At 32.7% G+C, this 12,762-nt stretch overlaps 3 protein-coding genes across 3 annotated transcripts in view; all 3 read right to left on the reverse strand.

Moving 5' to 3' along the window:
* The window catches only part of LOC105839960 (ankyrin repeat domain-containing protein 17), a 29,777-nt gene extending 27,839 nt beyond the window's left edge, over positions 1-1,938 (reverse strand). Inside the window, exons 1-3 of the mRNA XM_012686629.3 lie at positions 1,879-1,938; positions 1,752-1,797; positions 251-1,674 (exon numbers count right to left, since the gene is read on the reverse strand). Coding sequence (XP_012542083.1) covers positions 251-481 — 231 coding nt within the window. The 5' untranslated portion in view covers positions 482-1,674; positions 1,752-1,797; positions 1,879-1,938. The remainder of the gene's footprint in view (positions 1-250; positions 1,675-1,751; positions 1,798-1,878) is intronic.
* Positions 1,939-3,835: 1,897 nt separating this feature from the next.
* Positions 3,836-5,953, reverse strand: LOC105839962 (protein cornichon). Its single transcript, XM_012686634.3, has 4 exons — positions 5,821-5,953; positions 5,623-5,691; positions 4,857-5,113; positions 3,836-4,772 (listed from the first exon to the last, which is right to left on the reverse strand). The coding sequence occupies exons 1-4, from the start codon at positions 5,899-5,901 to the stop codon at positions 4,748-4,750; spliced, it is 432 nt and encodes a 143-aa protein (XP_012542088.1). The 5' UTR covers positions 5,902-5,953; the 3' UTR covers positions 3,836-4,747.
* A 686-nt stretch (positions 5,954-6,639) lies between these two features.
* Positions 6,640-8,623, reverse strand: LOC105839961 (magnesium transporter NIPA2). The gene is made up of 4 exons (XM_012686633.3): positions 8,286-8,623; positions 7,997-8,119; positions 7,763-7,905; positions 6,640-7,666 (listed from the first exon to the last, which is right to left on the reverse strand). Exons 1-4 carry the CDS (start codon positions 8,383-8,385, stop codon positions 6,938-6,940), a joined length of 1,095 nt encoding a protein of 364 aa, XP_012542087.1. The 5' UTR covers positions 8,386-8,623; the 3' UTR covers positions 6,640-6,937.
* Between the last annotated feature and the right edge of the window lie 4,139 nt (positions 8,624-12,762).

Below are 12,762 nucleotides of genomic sequence, written 5' to 3' on the forward strand. Positions count from 1 at the left end.
CGCTCTCTCTCTCTCGCACGCGCGCTCACATACATCGTCTCGTCCCCCCCCCCTTCCTCCCCTCCTTTTCTTTCTCATTCCATCCTTCCCATCGTCCCCCCCCCCCACCTTCACTCTTTCTTTTTCTTTCTCTCTTTCTCTTTGCACTTACGTCCGTCCGTGCACGGACGGATAATCTTATCACATTGTGAGGTCTAGGCGCGAGCCTGTCCTCTCGTTCTCTCTTTCTGTCACGCACTTAAGCGTTTACCTCGGAAACGCTGTCCTCCTCGCTCTCCGACGAGTCTGTCATAAAGCGCGGCTGCAGCTCGGAGAAGGTCTCGGTTTCCGATTTCGTGGGGCTCGAGTTGGAGGATTGGGGAGTCGAGGATGTCTTCCCAGTGTCGTGGTGAATGCTCGGTGGCGGTGGTGCTGCTGCCGCTGGCTGCTTCTCGTGGCTTTTCTGACTATCCGAGGTCGTTTCTTGTGCTACATTCTGCATCTTTACCTCCCAAATAAATCATATGACACACAGTTTAGCCCCGCTAGTAGAACCGCGTATCGCGGGCGAAGCACACACCGAAGCACACTCGAATACCCTCCGCGATTGTGCGACTGCAGAGTGAGTGCAGGTCCTCGGGAACGCACGGGTCGTCGTCATTCACGTAAGCTAATACCCGCCATTTTCACTATGGCCGACGACGGCCAGAGAGCTCCCCCCGGTCCACTACCACCTCTCGCCGTCGCGAACAGTGCGGACGGCTGCCTAGTGTCTCGCGCGGATCGGCATCGCCGCACATCCGTCCATCCGTCCTGGTCGGCGCCACGCGACAGTCCTCGCGATTCGCGAGTCCGACGTGCCGGGGCGCAACCTCATCTGCCACGTATGGCGCCAAATTTCAAACTTTCTTGCTAAGCAAGACTTTTTACTTTACTTTTGTCCGCATTTCACGGAAGGGACAGCTGTCAGTTTTAAAACCTAACTGCCACCCCTTAACCCTGGAAATCTTGAAGAGGTTTAGTCTTCTCACAGATTGATATAAGAAATGATTTCATTCAAGAATGAGTTTTACTTATACATAGGCATTCTATTAGAAATCCTACAGAGTCTAACCATAGGACAGTCAGTCAGGCTCTAATCATTATGTTGCAAACATATTTAACATGTCGATCATAATAGATATATTTCATTTTTTATTCGTAAAATTTTTTCTATATTTGAGAATAGTCTTGTTAAAAATTTATAATTTTCTTCACAAAAACTCATGATAAAAGCTACGTTATTATTTCAGCAAAGATATAATTTTGCTATTTGCACGTTATTTACTTCTATTACAAAAATTATGATTTCATATTTATTTCCATAGCAGAACAAGGAATATTTAAATCAAATTTTGACATTGAGATGTAAAACTTTCTTTCCCTATTTCACCATAACAATTTCTATATCGTTGAGGAAAATACATCGGATCTGCAAAATATGAACAATAAATTCTTATATCATCTTCTTATACCAATCTTCATAAATCTTGTAAAAGTGTATTTACTATTCTCTTTAGTAAAGATGTACAAATATTTCAAATCAAATCACGTACTTGACTCAAATAGATATATTTTGAAAATCACATATCTTATCAACAGCTACATGTAGATGATATCGCATATAATCTTCAGCTTTGGGATTCCAAGGTACCTCTAATAATAATAACATTGTTAGATGAATTATCAAATCTTTGGTCCTCCAGAATGGAAACTTGAGAAGGAAACTGTACCGTTTGATCAATCCTGCTCTTTTGCTATCATTTGCTTTTCTGTTGTCTGTCAACAAAAAATCAAGTCATTATTGTAAAATTTAATATAAATATATAATCTATTAGTTAAGAGTGTTTTAACACTTACTACTTCATTCAGCTCTCAAACTTGAAACATTACGTTTTGAAATTCATCGTTTAGCTACAACAAAATGTAAAAATTTAAAAATAGTTCAAGTTTTTGAATAAACAAGTTTGACTAAAAGTTCAAAGTTACAAACTTACATTATATATATATATATGTACATACACATGTTTGCAATATGCAAATCAACTTTTGAGATATAAATATATGGTTAAATTGCACATATTGTAAATTCACTTTTCAGTAAACTAGTGATAAAAAAATTTATTTTATGTAAATCAACTTTCTTGACACCGCAATTAAAAGCTTATCAATAAAAAAATTAATGTACATTACTTCTCCAATCAATACATGTTTTAAACATATCAAGGAAATAGAATCCTGTACAGTCTACAACTGGATCTTTGTACTAATAATAATTTTTATAATTTTTAATTTTAAAATTTATGTAACTCTTATGCGGCGTCAAAATCCGGACAAATTAAAGATTTTTTTTAAACATAATTTTTATTGCAAAAACGGAAGTTTACAAATTTTTTTTACTAAATTGTTTGTAAGGTCATAAAGAACACATTTACTCACTTTAATTGTGTAAGGCCTATTTCTACCAACGTAGATTAATTTTAATCTTGGTTTAATTTACTTGTTATCTCATTCTAGTTCCAAAAATTAGAAAGAGATAAAGAGTAACTTAATCCAAAATTAAAGTTAATCTACGTTGGTAGAAATAGGCCTATGGCCCGGTTCCACAACTCACGGTTAAATTAACTGGCCGATTATTCGATTGGAATTGACCAATCGTATTTGTTAATTTTGCTTAACGACAAATACGATTGGTCAATTCCAATGGAATAATCGGCCAGTTAATTTAACCGTGAGTTGTGGAACCGAGCTTTAGACTTGTAGCGGAAGTCCTCGACGATTCGACGCATAGTTTTTTCACTCACACCGACAGCCGATGACAATTTTCGGATCGACTTCTAGATCCTCAAAAATCAGTTCCTGAGCCGGTTAAATGATGTCGGACGTCCTGACAACACGCTCCTTCGAGTGAGTTTTCCTCGCCGGTGTTGCAAAACCTTCGTTGGACTTCTCCGACCCATTATACTTCGCGACGACATCGTACACAGTCGATCTCGAGTACCTGAAGAACAGATTGATTTCTGTCGCTGAGCGCTCACCGCGAACGCTTTTGATAATCGCAGCTCTTCGGTTATACTCCGCACTTTGTTTCAACATTGCGACTGTTTCGAGATTATGACTGTTTAGTACATGCGTCAAGCTATTTGGACGCCAATCATGACCACGTGTGCTGACGTGTGCTTTCCAGCAAGATAGTGTCCACTAGTGTGAGTGAGACACACTGATATGTTCTTTCTCACACTAAGGACGGAATTCACAGACCGATCTTAAGTTCAAGAATTGTCTTAAGTCTAGCTTCGAGCCGACTTGAGACTTACTTAACCAATGAAATAACAGCATTGACGTCTCAAGATCGTGCTTAAGATGGGTCTTGAATAAGATTCGACTAGGGGTGCGTTCGGGGAGACGCTATTAGCGCTATCAGCATCAGTTTATCCTTGTTCTACTTTTAATGAGTAATGAAGATGGACTGATGCTGGTAGCGCTAATAGCGTCTTCCCGAACGCACCCTATGAATACCGGCCTAATGAACACTAGGCCTGTTCTTTTTAGCTGCACTGCTACACTAGTGCAACAAGTTAAAGTAAGATAAATATATTTTTTATCATTCTAACTTACTGCACCAGTGCAGCAGTGCACCGAAAAAGAACAGACCAAAGGTTTATTTTTTATTCCTGCACTGGACATTGTGCCCTTTTAAAATTACATGAGTTGTAAATAAAATACAGATATTGCAATTACATTTTAATTAATTTTATTAACATTTTAATATTAAAAAAAATTATGAAAACCTGATTGATATAGATTGAAAAATATATACAGTTGATAATTGTACATTTATTTCACTTTTTTATTTACAATTGCAGTATAAGTATCATATTTCATATTATAATACATATAAAAAGATAATCAAGATATACGCCTATCCAAACATCATACATACATTTAAAAGGAGAAAAAAACATATACAAAGGTATCAAAAGCTATTATATTGTATTGAAATTGAGTTACAAATTACTCTTGTCGAAATATGAATGATATTAATTAATAAACGATATTAACTTTTATTTGTTTATTCATTCACAAATATTCAGCTTTGTATGCCAAGTGCAAATAATTGATTTTTTAATTCGATTTAATTCAAAATACATTTAATCTTTATCCATACCTAGATCTTAAGTATAATATTGTACATAGGTATTTTCAAAAAATGTCCAAGTTTCTTACACACACACACACACACACACACACACACACACACACACACACACACACACACACATACACACACACAATATTAGCCAAAAGCATTAGAAATCCATAATTTTTATTTATCTGGAATTCTTTTATCTGTATTGTTTTTTATTAGTTTCTAATATTATACGCAAGTTTAAAGAATTCTTAAAACAAAACTTTATTTGCATATTAATTTGTTTTAATTTTCTCTGGTCAAAAATGTTTCTAAAAATATATGATGTATGCTTAATACTTTTGTCTGTATGAATTTATAATTAAATGTGTGTGTGTGTGTGTGTGTGGGGGGGGGGATTATATAGTTTATCTAGATACTAGATAGATGACAGAGTCTTTATCCTGTATTGTTACAAAACTCCACCATGACTGTAAATCAGTTCAAGTGTCACTTATATATCGTAACATCGCAACCATTATATCAAACAGTTGTGCGGAAGAAATGAAAAATTATTACAGATTTTAATGGTTACTTATTTCAATTGATCAACGAACTGATCATTCTAGAATGCAAAGGCAAAAAAATTAGAATCATTTTAAATAGTTTTAGAAATATGAGGCATGAGAAAAAGAAAGAAACAACTTACCCATAGAGATAATAGAAAAACGACAAAAGGTAAAATGCTAGTTTGATCCAGCCTTCTCTGTGATACATGGATAGGTCGTAAGCATTCATTATGCTTGTAGGATCATACAGGCCCGATTCTGTCATCAGAGGTCTGTTCATGTATCGCCACACATGATACGCTATGAGCGGGATATTGATGAACAGTGAAAAGTATTGCTCACCAATCAGAAACAAAAGGTTGATCACAACGTGCAATATATACTCTGGTAGGACAAGCTGAAATCAAAGTGCTGTGATTAAACAATCACCAAATACAGACAGTATCTCTACAAATAAAACATTGGCTAATAGATTGTCAGCATATTTGTATATTATAACAGAATAACATCAACTACCTTAAATCTACTATCAAGACCTGATACTGTAATTTTAAATGGGATTGTCAGTAGAAATTAAATAGAATCTGTTAATTTGTAGTCAACTGGAATACATTGTTTATATTCAATTAAACTATTGCATCATGTTACATTTTAAAATAATTCTCAATTGAAATCAATTTCAATTAAATTCAATTGGAATATATTATTCAAACATTTATGCAGATTTTGTTCAATTATTCTCATGGCAATCTGCTACTACTGCTAATCTCAATGAAGGTTGTTACATTTCTGTCAATGTTCTACCAACAAATTTGTAGCAGACGCTCGAAAAATTTGTCTTTAACAGATTTAGCTGTCGACTGTATCATTCGACACCCGGTACGCACGTACACATGTGTGGCTTACCGGATTCAAATTATTACATTGATCGATCGGATTTTTGTAACCAGTTTTCAACTCGTCGAACGTGATTACCTGAAAAGTAATAATAAGCGTTATTAATCATATATTATCATTTAAGGTTATATCACAATTTTGTATCGACGTATACACGGGCTCGCACCACCGCGAATTACTGCCGTGAACGTTTTACGAAATACGTACGTGGAATATCGCAAAGAATATTAGAAACGCGTCACCAATTAACGCGACAATGTACGAAAGAGCGGCCAAGTTAAACGCCATTCTGTATGTAGACAATAGCCTACCGACGAATCCAGACGAATCGTGACGGGTTCGCTGGGTTCGCTTCGCCGGTTCGGTATCAAGTCCGATCACGTGATAAGCATCGTATTATTTGACTCGGAAATAAAAATGCGACTTTTTATTCGCATTCCACATTCCACTCACTATTGATTAATCATATAAATCGACATTTGAATTGCAAATTAGATTTAACAAAGTTCTGGGGAAAAAATTTTGTGTGTGTATGTGTGTGTGCGTGCGTGTATGTACATAAAAAAAAATTTTGTTTTACATAAAAAATTGTTCATAATCTAAACTTATTTTTGAAAATTTTTGAAAAATATCTTAAAGTTTTTCAGATTTTACAAGTTAAAAGAAATTATAGAAAATAATTATAAATCTTAGATTTTAAAATTTATATAAAGAATTTAGGAAAGATTTAAATATTTTTTAACATTTGAAAAGTATTTTAAACTGTATGAAAAAGTCTAAACAAGTTTCTAAAAAAAATTATAAAATAATAATTCTGAAAGTCATATAACAATTTCTGAGAAAAAAATTTTCACCAAAAAAGCCAAAATTAATTCTACTAAAAATCTCTCTTGCAATGTTTGTTACAAATTTGATCACAAAAGTATAATAAATTTGTTAACAAAATATAATGACAGTTTGACTGCAAAAACTGAACAGAATTTATCTCATTTATCTCGTTGTCAGTAACCATTGAAATCAAATATATTGTTTTACAAACTGTTTTTATTTATTATTAGACATAATTGAAAATATAATTTTTCTTATGAGAGACTTATGAGAGACACGGTTGAAGAATTTTATTATTTTTATTAACCAATACATAAAATGTATTTATTCAGGTATTCAGCTGTAAGAGATATGGAAGCAACAAATTAATTTAAAAATAATTCAAAGGATTAATTTGTTTCAACATTTATTAAATTAATTCCTCTAAATTTTTTGATCGCGCTGTACAAAGCTAAATATGTAGCAAATATTACATGCGTTTCTAGGAAAATAGCTTTTAAACAGTCCTAGTAAGATCTGAATTAACATATGTATGATTAAGCAAGTGCTGAGACTCTACTCTAGTCACCACTCTCTCTTGATCGTCCCATCTCGAATTCGAGAGCATTTCCCTCTTAGGCCTCAACATATACTTAATATTACCGTAATGTATATCCATTTCTTTAAAAGCATTTAACAAGAATATTGCAATTACAACTACGAGAAAGCCACAGAGAGTGCCTAGAATATTTTCTGTGCTCATCTTCGTCCATTCTCTAAATAGAATTGCGGATGCTATTATCACCAGAGTCGTAAAAAAGACGTAATAAACTGGCGTGACAATAGATATGTTGAACAAGTCAAGTGATTTATTCAGATAATTCATCTGCATCATGATGCAAATAATAGCACTAAATATAAAAACCCACGTTAGCCAATTGGCGAACGCGTTTTCTTGACCAGAGATAGTCTCCTTCAATGCCAGACCTAAACCCTTACAACTCATGATAGTCAAAGACCCGATGGACGAGCACAACCAAATATATACTAAGATATTTTGCTTGCCATATGCTGGACCAAAGTGAAAGATAATAGACAAAGTAGTCATTATTACAATCAAAATATATAACATATAACCTGGGTCTTGTATTTTGACTATCAGTTCATTGAAACTGTTGACTTCCACTTCTTTGGGGGAATGTAACACTATTATCGTAGAACCTAAGATACATAGCAAGCAACCTATCTAAAAAAAGAGAAAAAGTAAATTGCAGTATTAATATATACACAGAATAATGCAAATCATTTTCGACATTAATTTCTGCCTGCAAATATTTCTTACCTTTCCCAATAAATTTAGTTTTTCATTAAGATATCGGGATGCTAATACTGCTGACACTAGAATACTTAAAGCACCTAATGGTGTTATAAGTGACGCAGGTGCAATTGTATACGCAATAAAATTTGCTGCTTCTCCTGTAGCCACTGTAACATTCATTTTGAATGTTTTTACACAGGTATAATAAACAGTTAGCCACATTCAAAGGGTTTAAAATTCTTTGAAATTTATACATACTGGATAAAAGACCAGCCCACCATGTCCATTCTTTTAAATAGCCAAAACCTCCAGATGACGCACGCAATCCACCGCACTTCTGAAGCTGAATTAAAGCCTTCTTTTTTATGATAAAGCTGGCACCTAAATTAGAATAACAAAGAAATAATTTTTATGCGTTGATTATCGTTTCTTCCTAATATGTCGCTTCTTTCTTATAAAAAGATGATGAATAATACGAATATTAATATGAAATTGGACATGGATTTTTCTACATGAAACTTATGAATGAATTTGTCACGTAACTAACCTATAAAACAACTGGAACTAATTGCTAATCCTAAACCGACATAAAAGCTCGTTGTATCATAACGTGTATCGTCGTTCATCATTTCCGTGACGGAATTCATGTCTCATTTCACCAAATCGATATGATTGATTTCCGTTTATGTTTTCATTTTGAGCCAATTACATTCGACAAATTATCTAAATTTCTACAAATTACTCGCATATTGGTATCGTTGATAAATACTTTTTACATCCTGAGACAATGATGCGACACGTTTCTTATACACAGTCTTATCAAGTCTTGTATCAGATCAGTGCTACTGTGTCAGCTGGTGTCAGCACTGTCAACAGAGAGGAATCTGAGAGCCACTGAGAGCTGAGAGCGGTCATCGCTCATCGCGTCGTTTTAGGTGTTTTCATCCATCAGCATCAGCACCTCTATGTGCACAAAATGTGCATATTGAACTATGTAGTCAAATATCTATGAAATATCTATGTAGGTAATGTGTATGACTTTTTGGGTCTCTTCTATGCTATGTTCACGTTTATTTGATTTTGTTTCATGCTATACCCGTAAATTTTACAATTATATGCATTCATATTTTAAATCTGTTTCATGCAAATGTGCATAATCGTGTTCTATAAATGTGCAATACCACATATACATGATATAAATTCAATTAATTGATTTGATTGATAAAAATTCATTCACCGATTGCTGTCGCTGCGCTCCTGCTGCTACGATTCCTTTTCCGGAACACAGAGTCGCTCCATGCTATGGATGCCGCTTTCTGTTGACATCATCCTGCTATTCTCGAACCGCATAGATCTCTCTATGGACGGGATTCATAGACCGATCTTAAGCTCAAGCATTGTCTTAAGTCTAGCTTCGAGCCGACTTGAGACTTACTTAACCAATGAAATAACAGCATTGACGTCTCAAGATCGTGCTTAAGCTGGAACTGAATAAGATTCGACTATTGGACTGTTCTTTTTCGCTGCACTGCTACACTGGTGCAATAAGTTAGAGTGAGAAAAAATATTTTTGTCTTACTTTAACCTGTTGCACCAGTGCAGCAGTGCACAGCAGTGCAGCGCAAAAGAACAAGCTATGAATTCCGGCCTATCTCTCTTGCTCGCTCTTTCTCTATTTCCGGTTTTGAGCAAAATGGCCACCAACCAATAGAAAACGATACCCGCGTTGTCCAATCACTCCCTTGAGGATCACTAAAAACACCTAAAATGACGCAATGACCGCTCTCAGGTTTCTCTCTGGGCAGCAATCATGTAACTTTTTCCTTAGGGGAAACGTGAAAAGTAAAAAGTTTCATGTAACTATCTCTTTCTATTGTGTTGAATAGAAAGAGACAGTAACTTGAAACTTTTCACTTCGCTCCCGCTGCCGTGCGCAGTCCATCTTTAATTGGCAAAAGTCGATCGATTAATCGCTGTTCGATTAACGTTTAAAAACTCTTACTATTATTCAATCAATTCTTTGTTGCATACACAGAAAAAATTCCTGTTTCGAGAATATGTATTTTCAAAACATTAAATGTGTTGAAAAATTATTTTCAATGCTGTTAATCATTTTTCGGTGAATATAGACATAATCTTAAAATATACAGTATTATATATCTGCTGTAATCCGCTCGTATTTCCTAAAACGTTTAAAAAAAAACATTGAGAGTGCCATATCGCAACAAAAGTTTAAATACGTGCAGTAAAATATTATAATAATATTAAGGATTATAGGTAAGGAAAATGATATTAAAAATCCATTACACAAAAATCTCGCCATCGTAAGTAAATAAATATATTTATATATTACACTTTCACACTTACAGTACACAGTTGATGAAAAATATATACGAATCCACTAATACATGTGTGTATAATTCACGAGTATGCGCGCGCGCACGCGCGCGCGTGTATGTGTGTGTGTGTGTGTGTGTGTGTGAATATTTTCACAAATTATTTTATACACAAAAACAAATTATCTTCATGTTTGTAAATATAAAATTTTTCATTATAAAACAATCATTTTCCCATAAATTAATCATTATTACATCACAATTAATACAAATACAATCAATGCAAATAATTAAGTTTTGCTATTATTATCAAAAATGCCCTCTCTCATGTAATTCAAATAAATTAAAATAAAATTTTCTGTATTGACAAAATTGTTTTCGCATTAATTGTAATTGATAAAAAATATATACCTCGTCTCAGAAGAAAATAATTTCAATCTATATGCCTACACTGAAAAAAGTTGTTAACTTGAATTAAGGTTAATTTAATTAAATTTTTAAACTTAGTTCAACTTAATCTTTTTTCTGTGTAAAATAAGATAAAAATTACTCAGTAACTTCTTCAATATATTTATATACATTTAGACATGAAAATTAATTTTTATCGCTTTTATTTCTATTTTATATTGATTAACTATAATCTCCGTCAGTTTACTCGTTATCTTTTCTAACTATAAAAATTGGAAAAAGTAAAGTTAAATCAAGATTAAGATATTAAATCTATATTGACACAAATTGATATCAGAGAAGAATTGTAACAGATAAAAATCGAAATTATTTTCTTATGAATAAGTAAAGATATAGATAAGTTTCTGTTGTAATTTTCTTTTACAATACCATAAAAAATACATTATGCAATAATCATTATTAAATTAATATTGCGTGATCATACAATAAAATTTATCATAAAAAACTATATAATTATATATACATTATACATAATTATATAGTTTTATTAGTATTAACAAAAAGATACACAGAACGATGGAACAAGCATGTCTCTGTTGTACTGATAAGTGCGTCGAGTGAATATAATATATCACCATATACTCTGATATGTGATATAGCTATATTGCATTATATTATTATAATGTTCAAACAAGGAACGAGTTAAGACATCAAGTAGAATCGTCGTACCATTGTCGACACGTATGTATCAGCCGTACATACACAGTAGTAGCTGGCGAACATGTTTAACATGCAATATAATAAATCAGAAGCAATTTCGCACAAACACAGCATCACGCGTTGCGCACGTTACTTCCCAGGTTTTTTATTTGTCTCCCTTTATACACAGGAAAATTAATGATTCTCCAGTGTCTTTGGCACGCGAAATGATTCTTAAAAAATTAACCATAAAAATCCATAATAAAGATCTTTTTTGCATTAAAATTTAATCTTTGACAAAAATAATGGCTTATTATAAGTAAAAATATCAAATTTTGTTACAATATTTATTCAATAAACTTGACAAGATCTAATAAATATCTTTAATTTAATTAATTAATAATAAGTAAAAACAATTACTCTCTGCCTTTTGCTTTATTAGTATCAATTAGTTTCAAATGTTATAATATCTAGTCAAAAACTGAATAAGTTTATTTTATTTTGCAAAGAATTAAACATTTAAGATTTTAACAATTAACATAAATAATTACTTAATGATAAATATCAGAATCATTTTCACGCGTCAATAGCACGGGAAATCTGCGCCTCGGCGAAAATAACAACCATTATATCACGAATATTTGTCGAGAAATGAGTTCCGATTAATCAGAAATTCGATTTTTATGCAAATCCCGATCTTCGCTTTTCCTACTTATTAATAAAAATTGCGTGTATAATGAAAGTAATAAAAAAGAGAAAAAGAAGAATTAACGATGTGTAATCAAATGCATGTATAACAAATAATTTTTGCTGAAGCGACTTAATAAGATCGTTATGCGCGCGCGCGCGTGTGTGCGTGTGCGTGTGTGTGTGTGTGTATGTTTATGTTTATGTGTATGTATAGAAAATAATTTTGGGTGATGTAAATTTTATCTTCTCATTCGAAAGTAAAACTTTTTTCATAATAAAAGATACTTTAAGAAAACCTATATAAGAAAATCAATTCTTTTAAGAAAAAATTATCAAAACTATTGTTTTAAACAAATACAGTGAGTGTAAAAAGTATTTGTACGGGATATTTTTTCAAAATCCAATTTTTAAAAAGTAAATATTAATTAGCAATTTATTATACAAGTACACACACACGCGCGCGCGTGCGCTTATACAATTGTGTCTGATATTAATAAATTTCTAATTAATATTTACTTTTTAAAAATAAAGTTTTAAAAAATATTCCCTGTACAAATTTTTTACACTCGCAATGTAAATATTTCAGACATTTACTTTCATATTTTTATTTACATCTTTATGAAAAAAAATAGTTAAAAAGATCTTTACTTATTTATCTTTATTAAGAATAAAAATAATTTTACATCTTATTAAAAAAAGAATCTTGCATATTTTATTAAATAATAATTTAGCCACGCGTTATGCATTACAATTTTTATATATCGTAAAAAACCGGTGAGAAAAATGCACGTATTACACGCGTGCTCGCACATACTCTATATCACTAAAACTCACATAAATATTTTCGCAATTATTATTATATATAATAACGAACAAGAATGAAATTGCACT

Source organism: Monomorium pharaonis, chromosome 8 (genome assembly GCF_013373865.1).
Source record: "Monomorium pharaonis isolate MP-MQ-018 chromosome 8, ASM1337386v2, whole genome shotgun sequence".
Taxonomy (NCBI): domain Eukaryota; kingdom Metazoa; phylum Arthropoda; class Insecta; order Hymenoptera; family Formicidae; genus Monomorium; species Monomorium pharaonis.